The 21,953-nt window shown below is 34.6% G+C and overlaps 1 protein-coding gene across 1 annotated transcript in view; it reads right to left on the reverse strand.

Moving 5' to 3' along the window:
- CASD1 (CAS1 domain containing 1) overlaps window positions 1-21,953 on the reverse strand; it is a 58,610-nt gene that overhangs the window by 3,147 nt on the left and 33,510 nt on the right. The window contains exons 7-17 of the mRNA XM_039341483.1: window positions 21,594-21,717; window positions 19,965-20,179; window positions 18,718-19,143; window positions 17,917-18,006; window positions 16,893-17,012; window positions 12,600-12,756; window positions 7,799-7,878; window positions 3,073-3,174; window positions 2,722-2,862; window positions 1,888-1,965; window positions 532-624 (exon numbers count right to left, since the gene is read on the reverse strand). Of these exons, the coding sequence (XP_039197417.1) occupies window positions 532-624; window positions 1,888-1,965; window positions 2,722-2,862; window positions 3,073-3,174; window positions 7,799-7,878; window positions 12,600-12,756; window positions 16,893-17,012; window positions 17,917-18,006; window positions 18,718-19,143; window positions 19,965-20,179; window positions 21,594-21,717 (1,626 nt within the window). The remainder of the gene's footprint in view (window positions 1-531; window positions 625-1,887; window positions 1,966-2,721; window positions 2,863-3,072; window positions 3,175-7,798; window positions 7,879-12,599; window positions 12,757-16,892; window positions 17,013-17,916; window positions 18,007-18,717; window positions 19,144-19,964; window positions 20,180-21,593; window positions 21,718-21,953) is intronic.

A 21,953-nucleotide genomic window follows, 5' to 3' on the forward strand; every position in this document is an offset into this window, starting at 1 on the left:
TATTGCTTTTGCTATGTATTAGTCATGCCAAGGCAACCCAATAATGTTATCTTCTGCGATTTTCCCCACATAAACCATATGGTGACGTTGGTTGAAATGATATAATGAAACATCAGCCAAGTCATTTGGGAGGCTTCCATGCCTGAGGGTAGATTTTAACGTGAGTATCCTAGTGATACTCATGTTAAACTGCTACATGACACTGCCTCTCAAAACTGTCCAAAACTATCCATGTGGGTTTCAAGGCCTGATGGTTATATGTCATCTTTGGGAAAATATCAGATGTTAAAGCAATGGGATGAGATGGCAGATAAAGATATGGTCATAGCCAAGTATTTCTATTTCTATTATTTTATTTAACTTTTCTTCATTTTGCATCATATTAAAAATTACAATCCAGGAGGAATATAGAACACAATCCAGATTTTGGGGGTCTCATAAGCGTGCTATGTGATGCTTTACTAATGAATTCTTATTAAACCCAATTTAGATGTTTCAGCTTTAAAACTAGAACTATGTGATGCTACTTGCCTCAAGAGAAATTCTGCCAAACCATGCAAAAAATGAACTGTACACTGAACGAGCATAGCCAGGTATATTCCTAATTAGAATGAAAGCTAAAATCTGAAAGACAAAAACAAAGTAGCATGTAAAAAATATAGCTTGTTTATACTATGCATTTAGACTACACAACCAACTGATTGTATAAGAAATTCAAATTCTGTTAACATGAAAATTATCAAGAAACAGGCAAACTGCTAAATTTTATCATATACCTGAGTATCTTTACAAATACTTTCTTCAAAAATGATCTATTAATCATAATGATCATCTATTAATCATAAGTTATGTCCAACAAAATGCTAAATTCAGGCCATGGTGAGTTCAGCACACTGAACAATTTCTGCTCCAAGGGTTGCATATATTGCTAAAGGACTGCATGATTATCGTGCTAGGGTATAGTGCATACAGTAGCTTCTTGAGGCTCTCATATGATACAAAAATAAATTTGTAACAAAGAAGAAATTTGGAGAAAAGATTCACTAGAGACCCCGAAGAATCCTATTCCAATGTTTACCAGGCTTAATTCGAAAGAAAAAGAAAGCATTATTTCCAAAATGTCTTTCTGTTTAGTTGTGAGGAATCTGAAAACAGGGATATGCACTTTTTCATTTTACTCCCAAAATATTTCATTTAGTCCCTGGAATACACAAATACGGGCATCTTGGATGTGATTTGTGTTTTTCCATCTGTGTTTTTTACAGATGGTATTCCAGATGATTATTTTACAACATGAAAAATGCTCATACTGATATACTCTGGGGAATAAATATAACATTTCAAGAAAAAAAACTAAATATTCCACTGCTAAAATGCCCCATTTTTCACATCTCTGATTAGAAATATTTAAGTGATAGAATCCATAATTTATGTCAGATGACAGTAAAATTAAACCAGGAAGTATCTGTTATAAACATGTACAAAAGTTAAACACTCCACTGCAGCGGTCCCTAACCTTTCCAGCTCCACAGAAGTGGCAATGGGGGAGGGGCGAGTTTCATGCATACAACGCTCCCATGCATACGCAAATAAAGTTTGTGTGCTCGCCTGCCACTTGCGCGGCCTGGTTCCTAATGTACCGCCGACCAGTTCAGTCCACAGCATGAGGGTTAGGGATCCCTGCTCCATAGATCAGCAAAATGCTTGTTTCCTATGGTAATTAATTTGGTTCTGCTCTCTTATTTGTGAATGCCAGATCAAATAACTGCTTTGCAAAATATAATACTTTATGCTTCATTAGCTATGCATGTCAATTTAAACACACACACACATATAGACATACATGTATGTATGTATGTATGTATGTATAGAAGAGAATATAATTACCTGCATAACTGAAACAGAAGGATGCATTTCATTGCATTCAGTTTTATTATTACAGCTACTTGCCCAGATGGAATATGTCTACAAATATAAAACAAAGTTATGAGCCAAATAAAGCAATTATTTTTTCAACTATTTATGAAAAGAGATATTGCATTCACCCATAAGAGAAATATCCATGCAATCATTCAAACGTAAAACACTCATCATCCCTTTTCGGGAAATGACAAGTCTATGTAAGTGTCTATTAGCAGACATTCTAGATCAGACATGTCAAACACAAGGCCCGGGGGCCAGATGTGGCCCGCAAAGTGGTTTCATGTGGCCCGCAAAGCCATCCTGGAAACGGTGAGGGAACGGCCCTCGCTGCCTTGGCCCTGGCCCAGGCCGGCTGGGAGCCCATGTACAATTTTATGATGGCCATCTATGCTGAAACGCATTCAGTCTTAGCTCCACAAGGCCGTCTAGAAACAGCGAGGAACCAGCTCCTGCTGTGTCGGCCCCGCCCCCTGGGTACATGCTGGGGAGGTGTCACCCTTTGTGAGGAATGAACAAATGGACCATGCCTTTGCACTTGCCCCAGTCCCACCCCCTTCTGCCAGAGACCCTCAGATCTGTCCCACTCCTGCCCAGGCCCCCATAGGCACCCTTGATGCGAACAATGTAGAGCTGGCCATGTCCACCCAGTAGGCCACACCCACTCCATCCACCCCCACCCAATAGGCTGCACCCACCCTGCCCCCCGAGGGCAACCCAAATGCTGATGCGGCCCTCAATGAAATTGAGTTTGACACCCCTGTTCTAGATCAAAATAGCCATTGCAGTTTAGAAACTTACCAGAAAAAACACTACTGAAATAAATAAGAAAATATTTGAAACTTTGGTAGGAAAGAGTGGTTCTCCCTTTCCTTCTGAGAGGATCTGTCGTTTCTGAAAAGTTAGATAAATGAAAGCAAATAACATTCCATGGAAAACAACCTGTAAGAGAAAAGAATATTGCTTTATCTCAGCATTTAGCAAACATTAATTTAATATTATAGTTGGAACAATATTAAATGTTTGTTCCTTTTTTAAATTTTAATTTGCTTTGAAACTGAAATTATAATTCAAGCATAATTTTCAGTAATAACAGCATAACTATGGTCAGATAACATAAAGGTATTTATGAAAAAAATTTAAAATACATACGTATCGATCTAATTGCCATCTAAACCACCATTCATAGATGCTCCCATTTAGTTCAAAAAACATGGACAACGGCCATATAGAAAAAATCTTTTCAAATACATCCTGTAAGAAAGAAACATATATGTACACAATAGCTATATTACAGTACTAGGTTATCTAACACAAATACTCAATTTCCGTGAGTAGAAATATATTTAGATGAAAATACAAGATTCCATACTCTATCATGCAATTGATGTAAAAAGCCCACACACCCATTAACGTTTTCAAGATGTAAAAAAATAATACCAAGATAAATCACTTCTGATTTTTTCCCCACCTTTAATATAACATATAAGCTGTACAATTCAAATAAAAATATTAGATTTAAGTCTTTTAGGGGGAAAGACAACAATAAAAACATACAATAACCTGCTTGATAAGTGTGCACACTCTTACACTAATACTTTGTTAAAACACCTTTTGATTTTATAACAACATCCAGTCTTTTGCATTAGGAACCTATCACTACGGCACATCTTGCCTTGGGAATCTTTGCCTACACTTCCTTGGGAAAGTGCTCCAAATCTATCAGACTGAGAGGGCATCTCTTGGGCACAGCCCTTTTCAGGCCACCCCACGTTTTCGATTGGATTTGGGTTCAGGAATCTTTGCAAAATGAAATAATTACATATTTCAATATAATGGCCAAATATATTAACCCATTCAATTCTCAAGTCCTAATATGATTACATAACTTAAACTACTATTACAATAATTGGTTCTCTGAAAAGGAAATAGTAGTTTAAGATTAATCATACAGTATGCATATATATAAGGCTAAATTTCTCCAAGTCTTTATAGGCTCTAGACCAGCGGTTCTCAACCTGTGGGTCGCGACCCCATTTGGGGTCGAACAACCATTTCACAGCCTGCCATTTTTTCCCCTTAGCTGTGCTACTCCCTTTTATTCTATTGGCTTTTGAAAGCCAATAGAATAGACTCTCTTGAATAGAGTCTAATTCTATTGGCTTTCAAAAGCCAATAGGAATTGTCCAGGCTGTCTCTGCCCTGCTGAGCCTGCCAAAAGTCCCATTCTGCAAACGGTGCTGCAAGTTGTCTGCAGCGAAGGTGAGCTGTCTGGAAGTTTCCACCCCTCCCTGCTGAGCAACTACTAAAAATGTAAGTAAAAGAGAGCCAGGGGTGGGAGGTGGGAGGCCGGCGGGCGCAGGGAGGGTTGCTGGCGCGCGTGGGGCCTGGCAGGTGCCTTATCCCTTGGGCTGGGTCAGCTGGTGGCCCAGCCGGTGGTCGCCCTGCACCGTCGCTGCCCCTTGCCAGCTACACCTCGGCCGGGGCAGGGGGCAGCACCACGCATGCACGGCGCTCCCGGGCAGAGAAAGTCCTCGACTTACGACCGGTTGGGTTGTCCTTGACTTACGACTGGTTGAGTAGTCGACTTATGACCAGTTGGGAGGTCACAGCATTAAAAAGGTTGAGAACCACTGCTCTAGACCTTTGCCTGCTCAAGAGCACATTTACTGTACTAAAATTTTTCACGATGATTAATTAAAAGGCTAATTATGAAATGGAATGATTAAAAAAATATGGAAACACAGTATATAGTCAGCAATATCTGCAAACCATGATGTCACCAAAGGGATACACTTGCAGTGATGTCATCACACAAGTTTCATCATTTGTATCCTCTGTGCTCCATGACTATCCATGTATGGATACATATGATGTATGGATACATACGTACAGATAGTCCTCAACTTATGACATCAATTGAGCCAAAAATTTCTGTTGCTAAGTGAGATATTTTTTAAGTATTTTTTTTCCATTTTATGATCTTTCTTGCTGCTGTTGTTAAGTGAATCACTACAGTTGTTAAATTAGTAACGTGGCTGTTGAGTGAATTTGGCTACCCCATCGACTTTACCTTTGGGTAAAGGTGATCACATGACCCTGGAACACTGCAACGATCATAAATATGAGTCAATTTCCAAGTATTTGAATTGTGAGCATGTAACCATAGGGATGTTATGTCATGTGAAAAAAAGGTAATAAGTCATTTTTTCGGTGCCGTTATAATTTTGAACAGTCACTAAACAAACTGTTGTTCAGAGGACTACTTGTAATATGATCCATATCTCCATGGAAATCCATATATGTATCTGCAAATAGTGTAGCATTTGGTAAATAGCAATATCTGCATGCCTAAATACATTATTGCATTATGTAACAACACAAGCATATAAGCATGTGTCTCAAACATGAAAAATATATAAAACTCATTTTTCAGCTGTGTTTTTATAAGTGTAAACTTTTATTACAAAAACAAAAAACCTTCTGATTTTGTTGGAATTAAGGTATATTATCTATACAATTATCTATATACAATTGTACTTAAACACTTGTGAACCTTTCTAAAATTATTTTTGCATAAATATGTTTTCCAGACAAATCCTAAAACTAGATAAAGAGAACCCAATTAAAGAAATGAGTCAAAATTGTACTTGTTTATTTAGGACATATAAAGAATAGATCATTTTAGGTCGTATTTACAGTGGGGCAAAAATGTATTTAGTCAGCCACCAATTGTGCAAGTTCTCCCACTTAAAAAGATGAGAGAGGCCTGTAATTGTCATCATAGGTAAACCTCAGCTATGAGAGACAAAATGAGAAAACATCCAGACAATCACATTGTCTGATTTGGAAAGAATTTATTTGCAAATTATGGTGGAAAATAAGTATTTGGTCAATATCAAAAGTTCATCTCAATACTTTGTTATATATCCTTTGTTGGCAATGACAGAGGTCAAACGTTTTCTGTAAGTCTTCACAAGGTTGGCACACAGTGTTGCTGGTATGTTGGCCCATTCCTCCATGCAGATCTCCTCTAGAGCAGTGATGTTTTGGGGCTGTCGCTGGGCAACACGGACTTTCAACTCCCTCCAAAGGTTTTCTATGGGGTTGAGATCTGGAGACTGGCTAGGCCATTCCAGGACCTTGAAATACTTCTTACGAAGCCACTCCTTCGTTGCCGGGGCGGTGTGTTTGGGATCATTGTCATGCTGAAAAACCCAGCCACGTTTCATCTTCAATGCCCTTGCTGATGGAAGGAGGTTTGCACTCAAAACCTCACGATACATGGCCCCATTCATTCTTTGGTGTACACGGATCAGTCATCCTGGTCCCTTTGCAGAGAAACAGCCCAAAGCATGATGTTGTCACCCCCATGCTTCACAGTAGGTATGGTGTTCCTTGGATGCAACTCAGCATTCTCTGTCCTCCAAACACGACGAATTGTGTTGCTACCAAATAGTTCTACTTTGGTTTCATCTGACCATAGGACATTCTCTCAGTCCTCTTCTGGATCATCCACATGCTCTCTAGCAAACTTCAGACGGGCCCAGACATGTACTGGCTTAAGCAGGGGGACACGTCTGGCACTGCAGGATCTGAGTCCTGGCGGCGTAGTGTGTTACTGATGGTTGCCTTTGTTACGTTGGTTCAGCTCTCTGCAGGTCATTCACTAGGTCCCCCCGTGTGGTTCTGGGATTTTTGCTCACTGTTCTTGTGATTATGTTGACCCCACGGGGTGAGATCTTGCATGGAGCCCCAGATCGAGGGAGATTATCAGTGGTCTTGTATGTCTTCCATTTTCTAATTATTGCTCCCACAGTTGATTTCTTCACACCAAGCTGCTTGCCTATTGCAGATTCAGTCTTCCCAGCCTGGTGCAGGTCTACAATTTTGTTTCTGGTATCCTTCGACAGCTCTTTGGTCTTCACCATAGTGGAGTTTGGAGTGTGACTATTTGAGGTTGTGGACAGGTGTCTTTTATATTGATAACAAGTTCAAACAGGTGCCATTAATACAGGTAATGAGTGGAGGACAGAGGAGCCTCTTAAAGAAGAAGTTACAGGTCTGTGAGAGCCAGAAATCTTACTTGTTTGTAGGTGACCAAATACTTATTTTCCACCATAATTTGCAAATAAATTCTTTCCAAATCAGACAATGTGATTGTCTGGATTTGTTTTCTCATTTTGTTTCTCATAGTTGAGGTCTACCTATGATGACAATTACAGCCTCTCTCATCTTTTTAAGTGGGAGAACTTGCACTATTGGTGGCTGACTAAATACTTTTTTGCCCCACTGTATCCAGAAATACTGAAAAATTCAGTATGGTTCACAAGCCTTTAAGCTCCACGATATGCTTTTGTCTGCGGTGGTTTGGCAATTTTTGTAATTGTTTCAGAATGTGCTTTGTTTTGTTTGCCTATATGTGCGCGCGCGCGTGCACACACGCACACACACAGACATATATTCTTAATAAAATATTCAAATATTCTTTTCCTTGACTTCTTTTTGGAACATTTTTTGTTCTAATATTCTACCACCATGTTTACTAATAGTAAATGCAGAAAAATAAAAAACATAAAAGCTCTTAAAACTAAATATCTAACATACTCGCTCCATAATTAAAGAGCTTTCATAATGTTCATTATGAAAACAGATGCACATTCTTTGGACTGTCAGGGATTTCAACACCCAATTTGTCGGAAAATGGTTAATGCATTACCACAGAGCTTAGAGCTAGTTAACTTTTTTTGACAAAATACCCTTTTCTTTTCAGACACACTAAATTGTTACCTTGCTGTTTCAACATTGTGAATGCTTTCCCTTAAGTGTTAATTCTAAGTTGAATTTGTATTCTACCACACTAAAGTACAGTACAAACCTCGGAGTATGCTAAAAAATAAATGCAGACAAACAGGAATCCTAATTTTAACAGCACACCAGAATGCCAGAAGAAACTACCTGTGGAAAAGCAAAAATGAAGATAAATAATTATTCATGTTCAGAGAAATATTTCATATTATTTTTAATACAATAAACACTTCATGTTATATGCAACAATCCCGTAAATCCTGTGAATAGGCCTGTACATTGAACAACACCTTCTTATTTGGATTGAGCTGCAAGAGTATTATGTTTATGCTGCAATGCATATATTGAGCTGCAAGAGTATTATGTTTATGCTGCAATGCATCATCTGTATGTTAGCCCTCCCCCCTCCCATCTCCAATCTTCCCAGCATTTTTCCTCCAGACACTCCATTCAGAAATCATCACAACCATCAACAACACCTGATCATATTATCTCCAAGGAAACCTTTCTACTGCATTGAACTACTTCTTTCCATAGTAATCATACCTAAGGAAAAGGAAACTCATTTTACTCCATATACATACAATTCGGAAATAAACCTCCATTTGGTTATCAATAACAGACACTCACAGATACAAAACTTTTATTATACACATTAAAAAACTACAATATTCCATTACTTTTTGACCTAATCGCTAGTAATAATAATATGCTAGTAATAATATACAGGCTTTAGATGTAGAGAAGTATTTACAATCAGTACATTTTCCTAAACTTTCTATTGAACAACAAAATGTGATGAATTGCCTAATTACTTCAGAGGAAATTGGTTTTGCTATTAAACAGTTAAAGATTGGAAAAGCTCCTGGCACAGATGGATTAATGGCTAAGTACTATAAAATGTTATGTCAAGAAATGATAGAGCCATTAAAAGAACTTTTTAATGGTATATTGTTGGGAGCTTCGATTCCTCCTTCTTGGCAGAGGGCTTTTATATCAATTCCTAAGGAGGATCAGGATCTTACTGAACCTAAAAATTATAGACCTATATCTCTTTTAAATGTAGATTATAAGATTTTTTCTAAAGTTTTGGCAAATAGATTAATGCAGGTTGTGAAGGACTTAATTCATAGTGATCAATCATAGTGATCAATTTATAACAGGAAGGTACATAAAGTATAATACAAAACAAATTATTAATTTAATTGAGTATTTGGATAAGAATAATCAGATTCCTGCGGCTTTTATATTTTTGGATGCTGAGAAAGCTTTTGATCAATTAGACTGGAAATTTTTATTTTTATTAACTGAAAAAATGAATTTTGGAGATAAGTTTTTACATGCTCTCAAGGCTATATATCACCAGCAGTCTGCTCAAATTATTATTAATGGGGGATTGACAGAGACTTTTAATATTGAAAAGGGTACAAGACAAGGCTGTCCATTATCTCCTTTGTTATTTGTGTTGACAATGGAGATTTTGTTAATTCAAATTCGAGAATCTACATTACTTAAGGGAATAAAAATAAACAATAATGATTATAGATTGAGAGCTTTTGCAGATGATTTGGTTTTAACTTTACAACAACCAATTCAATCGGTTAGTCATCTATTGGAACTTATAACTCAATATGGAAAAGTTTCTGGTTTTAAAGTTAATAACAATAAGACTAAGATATTATCTAAGAATATGACTGAGAAGGATAATGAAACTTTAGTTAGACTTACAGGTTTTCAGATAGTGAAGAAGGTTAAATATTTGGGAGTGTTTATAACTGCTTCTAATGGAAAATTATATAAGAATAATTATGGAGTATTATGGACAAAAGTACAAAAGGATTTAAATGATTGGAAAAAATTGCAACTGTCATCGTTGGGGAGAATATCAGCTGTCAAAATGAATGTTTTACCAAAGTTTCTTTTTTTGTTTCAAATGATACCTATTTTAAAAAAAGACGCTAATTTGGATGAGTGGCAGAAGGGTATTAATAAATTTATATGGTCTGGGAAGAAACCAAGGGTGAAGTTTAAGATTTTGCAAGATGCTCGTGAAAGAGGAGGGCTTAAAGTACCTAATTGAAATTATATTATGATGCAGCTGCACTAAGTTTGATAAGTGACTGGCTTAATTTAACAAATAAAAATATTCTTTCTTTCGAAGGGTGGGATTTATTATATGGTTGGCATGCATACTTAATTTTTAATAAGAAAGTCGATCGGGCTTTTAAATCGCATATTTTAAGTGCCCTACTTCAAGTTTGGAAGAAGCATTATTATAGGTTAAATTATAAAATACCTATTTGGGGGATTCCTGGACATGCAATAGAGGGGATATCGAAGGGGATGAATTTTGGAAAAAATTCGTATAAAGAATTACTTATCTGGTCAGGTACTGACTGGCAATTAAAGTCTTTGGATGTATTAAGACAAGAAAACATTTTACAGTCATGGTTTCAATATTTACAAATAGTGGACAGGTGGACTTTAGATAAGAAAGTGGGGATAACATTAGGAGATGAAAATTTGATTATACAGATTAAAGATCAGAACAAGGCTCATATAAAAAGAATTTATAATATTTTAATAGAATTGGACTCGGAAACGGAATTGGTTAAAGATTGTATGGTAAAATGGGCTCAGAATATTCAGGAACCAATCCCATTGGATTTATGGGAGATAATTTGGATTAGAAATGTTAAATTCACACAGGCTCAAAATTTAAGAGAAAATTTTTATAAAATGTTTTATAGGTGGCATTTGTATTCTAAAAAGTTATCTTGTTTGTATCCTAATTTACAGCCCAAATGTTGGAGATGTGGTAGTTCTGATGCAACTTTTTTTTTTTGATATTTGGTGGACTTGCAAAAATATTAAGGAACCAATCCCATAATCCTTTTTGGATTATGATTTGGTGGAACATTCAAAATATTTTTAAAAGGAAGATAAAGTTTACTCCTCAACTATTTTTATTAGGGATTTTTGAGGATTTTGATGTCAAAGAAACTATTTTAATGTTGAATTTAATTACAGCAGCAAGGTTATTGATAGGTCAATATTGGAAGAAAGCTTCGTTGCCTACATTAGAAGAATGGACATTAAAGGTTTCTAATTTGGCAGAAATGGCTAAAATTTCTGCTTATTTAAAGGATCATACACAAGAAAGATATATTTTGGTATGGAGAAGATGGATAGATTATATTCAGACTAAATATGGAACTGAAAAGTTCCATTTATTTTATGATTAAAAAATAAGTATTATTAATAATATTTTATAAAAAAAATTATTATATAATAATTGCTTATAAACTGATTTGTTTATAATATGTTATTAAGGTTTAAAGGGAGTTAAGGGTTAAGTATGATTTTAATTGTTGTATAAATTGTTAAACTTGTTTAACCTATGATTAATATACTTGTTAACTTAATTAGATTATGTTTAATATGTTTGAAATACCCTGTATTTGGCTCTGGGAAGTGGGGGGGATAGGGGGTAGGGGGATGAGGGTGGGGGGATGAGGGTGGGGGGGTGGGGGGTTGGGGGTGGGGGTGGGGGGAGGGTTATTGGGCTTATTTTGTAACTGTTAATAAAACTTTTTAAATAAAAAAAAACAGACACTCGCAGATACAAAACTTTTATTATACACATTAAAAAACTACAATATTCCATTACTTTTTGACATAATCGTCATTCATATTGAGGCACTTGTCATAATGTCTTACAAGGTTTGAAATACCTTAATAGTAGTCACTCGGTGAAAAATCTGGCCTATGGGAGATGCTTAAAAACATCTCAACGGAACTTCTTCAAAAGTTCTTGGGTGCATCTAGCGGTGTGCGGGCAAACATTATCGGAAGTCAGTATGCCCCGATACTTGTTACAGATGGCTCATCTGAGTTTTTGTAACGTTTCACAATAGACTTCTGAACTGATGGTCAAACTATGCTCCATTAATTTCACTAGTAGTACTCCTTTGGCATCTTCACATTTTCTATGGCACCACTTCTGGTGTGGTGTAGGTTCACAATAACGTTCATCCACACACCGCTAGATGCACACAAGAACTTCTGAAGCAGTTCCGTTGGGATGTTTTTGATCACCTCCCTATAGCCCAGATTTGGTACCAAGCGGCTGCTACTAAGGAATTTCAAATCTTGTAAGACATTGTGACAAGTGCTTCAATCTGAATAGCGATTGTCAAAAAGTAATGGAATGTTGTAATTTTTTAATGTATATAACAAAAGTTCTGCATCTGCAAGGGTCTGTCATTGATAACCAAATGGAAATTTATTTTCAAATTACTCTCGTAGTTTGGTTTGAACCAAAATCACCTGAAAACCATTGTTTACACAAAAAGAGTCACATATATAACTTCTAGTACAGTGGTTCTCAACCTTTTTATATGGCGACCCCGGACATAAGCAGGCGGCGCGCATGCACGGCGGCGCCCCCTGCATGGCACGCATGCGCGGCGCCGCCCCTGCGCGGCACGCATGCGTGGCGGCACCCCCTGCATGGCGGCGCCCCCCTGCACCGCCCCCTGCGCAGCGCGGCGCCGTCCCCCTATGCAGCGCGCATGCACGGCGGCGCCCCCCTGCGCAGCGCGCATGCGCGGCGCCGCCCCCTGCATCGGCTGACAAAAAATGGCAGATCACGTTGTTTGGCGACCCCCGTGAAATGGTCGTTCGACCCCAAATGGGGTCACGACCCACAGGTTGAGAACCGCTGTTCTAGTAAATTCCTATCTAGCAAAGATGGGGAAATGAATAGAAATTTTTTAAGATATTCAAATGCTGGTAGAAAAATAAAGAGTATTGGGTGGTGATTGTTAGATATGTTAATAGTTCTTTTGGTGTAAAAATGAAATATTTACCATTGGCTTTCTTCAGGATAATTTGAGGCCACAGAGCTAATGTAACATATATGATTAAAAACCAGAAAGTGACTAGAGGAACGAAGTAATAGAATTGATAAGACCGATCCATTACAATACACAGTACCACAACCAGGAAGTTCAGTCGAAACAAAACCTGTTAATATTGAGAAAAATACTTAAGTATATGGCAATGAAATATTAAATAATTTTATTTGTACATTTTAATATAATTTTAATCTGTTTGTAATTTCATCAGAAGTGTCAGACTACTTTAAGCACATTTGCACTTTAGATTACTTCTATTACAATTTAAAGGAGTAATAATTTTGTAATCCAGGCTCTAAAAAAATTGAATTAAATTCTGAAGTTTTAAAAAATCCTAAAACTGCATAAAAGAATATTTTCTTGTTTAGCCAACAGGAGTCAGTATTCATTTTGGAATACATATTCAAAATATAGATTTTCAGATCTAGGCAAAATATCTCCCTTTTACTATGATAAAGCCAGTCAGATGGTTTAAAGCAGATTTGCAGAATTCCAGTTCAATGCAGTAAATTAAGATTATTTATACTGCCAGTGCTGAAAGTATTCCCCACAATTCCTATTGCATGTAGGGACCTTAATATTAAAACTTATTAACTAATTGATAAAACTTGAATAATAAAATTAATGGAATGAGAATTAATATACCAGCATACTTAATTTGGGAAAGGAAAGCAAAATAAGATAATTCACAGATAACAAGCTCTCTATCACACAAAAACAGTATATTCTACTTGAGAGGGGAACATATTACATTAATAGAGTCAGCTAATGATTAGAGATTTAGAAACATATTTTTTTTTAGAATATGATGTTTATTTCAGTTATCTGGTCAACCTGTATATAATATTTCTTTTTTTATTATTTGTTTTTAATTTTTATTTTTAACCAACAAGACAAAACAGAACAAAGCAAAACAAAACATAACACACATACACACAATATATATATATATATACTCCTTTTTTTAGAGCAATTATATAACGGTAATCTAATATTTACATTTCCCCCTTATTCTTGTTTAGAATATTTGTCCTTATAGCCCCGTTATTTCTTATTTACATTTTTCTTCCTTCATGTTCTACTTCTAAGAATAATTCATATTATTATTATACATTATTATACACATATTTTCACTTTTGACCTTTCCATATTTATTCTCCTCTATTAATTCTAGTCTCCAACCAGACATACAACTTGTTCCATACTATATAATACTCTGTGTCTTCCTTTTCTTTTATCTCTTTTGTTAATTTGTCCATCTCAGCACAGTCCAGGATTTTTCTTATCACTTCTTCCTCTGATAGTATATTCTCATTTTTCCAGCACTGTGCATATGCTATTCTTGCCGCCGTTATTATATGTAAAATTAAGTACCATATTTCTTCACTATATTTTCTATTAAAAATATCCAACAAAAAGATCTCTGATTTCCAGTCTATGGGTTGGTCTATCATTTCTTGGATTCATTTTCTTATTGTAGACCAATATTTTTTTGCAACTAGGCATGTCCACCATAGATGATAATATGTTCCATATACTTTTTTACATTTCCAGCCTGTTGGCAAATTATTCTGGAACATCTTGGCAAGCTTTGCTGATGGAAGATGCCATCTGTAAAACATCTTCAACTGGTTTTCCTTGAATGCTGCCGACATAGTCAATTTTATATTTATTTCCCATATTTTTTCCCATTTCTCCAATTCTATATTATATCCGAAATTTTTTGCCCATCTAATCACTGTGTCTTTGACAACCTCGTCTTCCATTTTATATCTCAATAGGTATTTGTATAAATTGCTAATTAATTTTATTTCTGTTCCATGTATAATTTTATCCAATTCTTGCGGCTCTTTTTGGATTTCATATAATTTTTTGTCCTCTTTATATTTAGATTGAATTTGTGTAAATGTCCACCAATCAATCTCTCTGCCAATGTCTTGTTCCAATTCTTGTTTTGTTTTCAAATTTCCCTGTTCATTTACTAATTCCTTGTATCTAATTATCTTATTTATATCCAATAGGTTTGGGTATTTCAGAGCTTCTGTTGGGGATAACCACAATGGAATTCTTATATAATGTTTTTGTTTTATTTTTTCCTAAGTCTGTAGCAATGCATTCCTAACTATGTGTCTTTGAAAATATCTGTGTATTTTATGTTTTTCGTCCCATAGGAATGCATGCCACCCTGCTTGCAAGTCATGTCCTTCTTTTGTTAAAACTCTAGTATTTTTCAAATCCATCCAATCTTTTAGCCAAGTTAAGCTCGATGCTTGGTAGTATATTGCCCACTCTGGTAACGCCAATCCCCTTTATCTTTTGTATCTTGCAAGAGGTTTAATTTAATCCTGGGTTTTTTTCTTTGCCATATAAATTTAGTGATCAATTTATTTAAATCTTGAAAGAATGTTTTCCCTAATTTTATTGGAATAACCTGGAACAGAAATAATATTTTTGGCAATACATTCATTTTGACCATAGCAATCCTCCCTAAAAATGAAATTTGCAAATTTTCCCAATTTTCTAAATCTTTTTTTATCTGATGTAGTATTTTATCATAATTGTCCTCCTTAATCGAGGAACATTTCGCTGTAAGCCAGATCCCTAAATATTTTATTTTCTTGGTTATACTTGTATTTGTTTTATCTTCCAATTCCCTTTCTTGTGCCTTTGTAAGATTTTTTGTTATTAATTTGGATTTATTCTTATTAGTCTTAAGTCCGGCTACCTCACCAAATTCTTCTATTTTTTTAATCAATTTAAAGCTGGTTGAGATTTAGAAACATATTGATCATATCAGTTTTGTTGTCTATAATTACAGCACCTGATACATTGTAGATGTTAAAAAAAAACAGAAACAAGATCTTGCTATTAAAGGTGTATCATCTGAAAATTTTACTTTTATTTTAATATTCTTATGCCCACAGCAATTTCCAAGCTCTCCAACTTAATCATTTTGCAGTCAAGTACATATACATTGCACTGACAAGGAATTAGCAAGATAAAAAAAATATCTGCCCAATGAATTTAGAGATAAACTGGATGATAAAATAAAGATCTTACTGTGAAATTTTTTATAACCTAATATAGTTTGCTTTTAAAGAAAAGTAGTTAAGACCTAAATTTTGATTGTAAACAGCTCTCAAAGGATTGAAAGTATGATGGGATATATTAGGCAAGCCATTACAAGATGAGTAACATTTTTGGTCCAATGTCTTTTTCCTGTGGTCATGGATGTGGAAGGAGCTTCTCCATGACTATTCTTGTTGGGAGAGAGAGGCAATCACTATCATTGGTCTGCTTGGTTCTCAGTCTTTATCCTCTCTATCATTATCTATCATTTAAGGCTGAAAAAAGCAGCTTGATGCAATCCACACATTACAATTGAAAACCCCACTTCTAGTACAAGTATTAATCTTAAACATGACTCATGGTGCCCAGTAGTTTTGGACTCAGTTCCCAAATAATAAATAGCTCGAGGACCCCTTTGATATCAGTTCTGACAATTTTGCCATCTTTTTGTCTCCAATAGCATCTTGGTAAATCACAAGATTCACAATAATATATCTTTCTTTGATTTTTTTTTAGTCCAGATACATATGTAGTGTTACTTCTGTTATTGTTTTTATTATTTACTGCCAGATAGCTTATAAAAATTTATTTGGTTGAAAATAAAAGTGATTCCAGAATTCTAGCAGGCAATTTAAAACTGGGAACCAATATTTATTTGAACTTTAGATTAGGAACTAGACTCTTTTTTTCTTTATAGTGCATGGGAAGGAGGCAGATCTGTTTCAGACAGTCTGCAGTTACCAGTTTTATAAAATAGTTGCATATAATTTTAATTTTATTAGCTGAGAACAAAGTTTTCCATTATTATAATTTCTCATCTCAATACTGAAATGAAGGAAAGCTCTTTTTTAAAAGGTACAGCTGTATATCGGTTCTCTCCAATGGATACAAAAGTATAGGCATTTTAAGATTGAGTAAACCCTTTCCTGTAAGCTTTAACTTTGGTAACAATAGATCTACCATTCACACAAGCTAAGTTAGCACTAATGATGAATTTGAATCTACACCTGAAACTTTGTATAACAGCGAAACACCTGGTTCAAAGAGGAAAAGATGATTCTTTGCACAACTTCAATGGATGTTACAAGAAAGTACCAAACATTATCCAACAGTAATAGAAACTAATTGAATTTTTTAACTGTAGTCAATCATGATCATCATATATAAATTGCTTACCTGACATACTCTATAAATCCCAAAATCTCCTTTAATCCAAAAGTATGAGAAATGTCCATAGCCTGTTTGGAATAGATATGCAGCAACCAAAACACGGATGTGCATGTATACTGGCAAGAACTATGAACAAAAACATAGGAGCATTAAAAAAAATCAAGTAATTCTCACTGATTAAATTCCAATTTAAAAATAATGATATATGGAATGTGGTTATCTTTCCATTTAATTTTAGTTTTGTCTCAGTAAACTCAGTTCTGTAAACTCAGTAAACTTCTGTATTACTAGATGTTAAAGCTTCATTTCCAACATTTTGTCTTATAGGTCTTTTCAATACATCCCCAACTAACCATTCATTGGTTTCATGATGAAAGAGACAGATCTTTTTACATGTATGCACGTAGGACTTAGAGTCAGATAACTGAAGCAACATGAAAGCATTTGTAATAAATAAATAAAAAGGTATAGATATGTAGACTGGGCATTGTTCCAACTACTGCATTATAAGAACAAAATAATGACTCTTCTTAAAACCATGCACAAAAACCCATAATTAAAACAGGTCTTCTAAAGAGCAGTCACACCAGTAAGGGGGTATTACATTTCATTTGCATCAATTAATATTGTTTGTTATTATTATTTTACGGAGAGATAACCTTATCACCTATTTCAGGACTTTTTTCAAATCTCCCCAATAGAAAATCAAAGCCCTCTTTCACAAGTAGATGTACTCCAGTTTGAGAACCATAAAGATAAGATAAAGAAAGCATAATAAAGGTAACATTAAATACACAAAAATATATTTAATGTTACTTTTAAAATATACAATCATTTTAAATAATTGGTATTTTATTCACATTACATCACTTCATACAAGAAAATAAGAAAACTCGGACAAAGGTATATGTTTCAAAACAATTTGTAACCATCCCCATGAAACAAATGTCTTAAAAGGTTATTTTAAATTTAATGTTGTAGTCTAAAAGTCTATTTTCCTGAAAAATAATTATATTTTAAAAATACTTACTGTGCTTGCTCCAGAGATATGATAGATCAAAATGACAAGCTGCATCCATCCTTTCCATTCATCAGTCTGCTCCCTATTTAACACCTTAGTCTGTGCAAAATAAAGAAAAAAGTAGTTACTTTAAAGAACAATTATGTAAACCACAATACTACTATACAGTAAATACATCTGAAATTATCATGCTTTAATTACAATAGCAATTAACCATAAGTATGCATGCTGAAGTATTTGACAGGGACTGCAAGACAAAGGACTGCACAGAACACTATGAATAAGCTGCAAAACCATCAAACCTTTTTGATTTCAGCTAACAAACTTCATATATTTCTTGCCAGTTAGCTTTTTAAACACAGCAGAAAGTGTTTTCTGATGCAATATTCTATGAAGAACTTTTAGGGGAAGAATGGCCACAGGCATTTTAGGTACTTCCTTGCTTAAGGTCACTGGCTGACTAAATGTTGTCCACTGAAATAATATTGTCAATAATTTTGGGTAAAAAGAATAAAAATAGGATTAAATAATAAACTATATTTATACAATTGTTCATAAAGTACAATTTTCTTTTCAGTGATTTTACAACACAATCTCTTTAGTTGATTATGCTGATTCAAGTCCCTGAATCCAATGAGACTGGCTTTCAAGAAAACGTATGGGACTAAACTCTCAATGTTTATTTCCCATTTTATTGAAGAGTTTAATATCTAAAAGCAGTGATAATGAAACAATACAAAGGCCACTACTCTTTGCAATTAGTTTGTTTTATTTAATCTAAGTTCTTAATATAAGCACAAAAAAAGATACCTCTTTAGTAGTCTCTGTGTAAAATACTCCTAACACCAAGATATAAATGATTGGTATAAAAAAAGATGAATGAGTATAAAACTTGTTCTCTTTCATAAATAGGTTTGCTCTATCACACAAGTAGAAATAGCCCATAATTAAGCCAAGTTTACACAACGACTGGAAAATTATCTCTAGAGTAGAAACTGTTGGAGAATTAGTGGCAGGTTTTTTCTCTTCTCCACTCTCCATATCAGTGCACAGCTTGTTCTTCTGGTTATTGTTACGACGAATGAGAACAAGAATCAAATATCCAATTACAGATGAAGCCAAAAAGCAAAAAGCTAGCTTTTGTATCAAAGTCACAGGAGGTTGAGGTTGGCAGCATGAACCATCAATAGGTTTCACAATCTTGTTGCAGTGATTGTTCATTAGAATCATTGCACTCTATTGAAAAACAAAAATTGAAAACATAATTTTGTCGGTGGAATTTTGTTTATCTTTGTTAAATTTTAAAGTGCATTTTATAAACCAAATACAATATTTTTATCTGCATAAAATTAATTTTGAAAAAGTTAATTTTTTACAGCGAAAATAATAATACAGTATGGTGTAAGGAAATACTTAATTCTGCACCTTATCATCTGATTGGATATTGGAAATCCATGATAAAATCTCTTTCATTACATTACATCATGGAACAGTTGGCATATCTCAATGATTTTTAAAACTGAAATATAGGACTAACCAAGATAAAAGGCTGAGAATTCCAAGACAATATAGGAATTTTCTGGATTTTAACAATCCACATAATAACTATAAAATATGGAGTAATTTCTTTGTCACATTATGCTAAAACTGACACCCTGCAACTTTTATAGTGATAATTAAATTAATTTAATGGCAAAACTGAATCTGAATTCGTTTTTTCAGGTCAGTTTAATTGTTGCATACTTGAGAGAATATAAGCATTCAATCAAATGATCTGAATTAACTGGAAATTATTTATGTAGGGAAAGAAAAATAATTAAATTAAGTATATTAAGGAACTTAATTCAAATTTCTATAATATTATATCTTATGAAATTTATAGGGTATTAAATGTTGCCTTTACAAAACATTTCCACTGTATATAATTGAAAGTGGTTTTGATAAAGTTTTTCAATATTTATTCAAACAGTAATAAAATTCATTCAATTAGTCATATTATTTTAAGATCTAGAGCTATTTTTTCTCATTATCATTTCTAATAGCTAGAGATTACTCACTGTTTCTCTGCTTGATTCAGGAAGATGTAAGCCGTCTGATGATTGAATTATAGTTTCTTCTGCTATTAGTCTAGATGCACTAAAAACTTTTACTTTAGCTTTTGAATTTTTTGAGCTGCTGTTCAGAATACTGACTGCTGCTTCATTGTAAGCATCTATTTTCTCATTAGTGATCATTTTCCTGCTTTCAGTCAACATATCTTCATAAACTGGATCTGAATTGATAAGAATATCTGAGTTAATACTTTATAAACCAAAGCAACAAATAAGTAAATATTCAATTCCAAGGCAATAGAAAATCACTAGTCTATATCCTTTTAGCAGCAATGGCATATTTGATTGTCACTAAATTTCAGTGAAACAAACTGCCATTTAATAACAGTTCGAATAAGTAGTGCCGTGGTAGCAAACCTCTGGCATGCGTGCCACAGGTGGCACGCAGAACCCTCTCTGTGGGCACACGAGCCATTGCCCCAGTCCTACACCTTCAGCTGGGTTTTATAAAACCTTTTCACTTTAGGCCTTCGCCGCCGTGTGCAAAAAAAAAAAAGATTCAATCAATTTCAACTTCTCACGGGGAAAAAAAAGATCTCGCAAAGTTGGAATTGATTGATTGAACTTTTTAGTCCCACCCGGTCTGCCGTTACCACTGAAGCCATGCCCACCCAATGGGCCACGCCCATCCGGCACCCGATACATAAGTGGATTTTGGGTTGCAATTTGGGCACTGGTCTCTAAAAGGTTCGCCATCACTGAACTAGTGTGTCTGGTGCCAAATGAAATAGTGGTGATAAATTAATGTTAAATATTTCTTCACACAAATAAGTAAAAAATGGACTGAGTTCTTACTGAATTCCATCCCTATAGTTTTAATTAGAAAAGTGGCTGAAAAAAGACTGTTATCCATATTTCAAATTATCTTTGTTCCCAGTATATGGGAATAAATTTGAGAATGCCTTCCCCAATTAGGATACTATAATTCCACAAAGGATTTAAGTAACACATGAAGCTAGCTGCTTAATCCAGCTACCCAAAGCATACTTGAGAGGTGGCTGTATATCCTCTGCCTGAATCTTTTTCAATTAAATGGAGTCCCACTTCTATATACAATTAATTTTTGCCATTGAACTGCCCACATTTAGGAATTCTTTCTTAATTTTCTTTAACTGAAGACCATTACTCTGATAGTTATTCTGGAATTCTACATAGTGAAGAGGTCTAATAATAACCCCCATTTTTTAAGCTGACATTTAATTTTTTTTTTCTCTTACATGATCAGGAAAATTCTAGGCTATTATTAAATATGCATTGTGAAATTTTCTAATCTCTAATGCAAATTAGAGCAAATCATCTATTCCAAAAGAAGTTAATAATATTTTGTTCAATATTTGCTCAGATATTGTGTTAACAGTTACTTCCAGTAGAAAATGTGATTTCACAGAAATTTAATAATGGAGCAGTAATGAAACACAATACACAGCAAACTTCAGCAGCTGTTCTTAGAAAAAATCTGGCAATGCTAAACAAAAATTACAAGCATTTCAGATAACTTCACCTTCAAGTAATTATTTTAGCTTGTCCCAAGTCACAACAACAATACACCAATGTGGAATAAAATATAAATTTTACCTTGTAAGATCCAATAGACATCATTACTCTTTGCCAGTTTTTCCAGAAGGGGTGCAATTGAAGTGATGTTGATCCTATATTGTATGAGTGCTTCATTGCTGCCATTATGAATTTTTATAGACCACTGAAAAGGATATTAAAAGAAAATGAATTAAAACTATTGCTATTTCAGAAATTTTATAAGCAACAAATTGATATATTTTGTAACAGATTTGAGACATTTCTAAAAATAAGATGTGTGTGTGTGTGTGTGTGTGTGTGTGTGTGTGTATAAATATATAAAGGCATCATAATAAGTTCTATTTTTGTATGCAGGTAATCTTCGTTTAACGACCACTCATTTAGCAACTGTTCAAAGTT

This window comes from Crotalus tigris, unplaced genomic scaffold (assembly GCF_016545835.1).
Source record: "Crotalus tigris isolate CLP2741 ecotype Arizona unplaced genomic scaffold, ASM1654583v1 scf7180000017765.3138416, whole genome shotgun sequence".
NCBI classification, from domain to species: domain Eukaryota; kingdom Metazoa; phylum Chordata; class Lepidosauria; order Squamata; family Viperidae; genus Crotalus; species Crotalus tigris.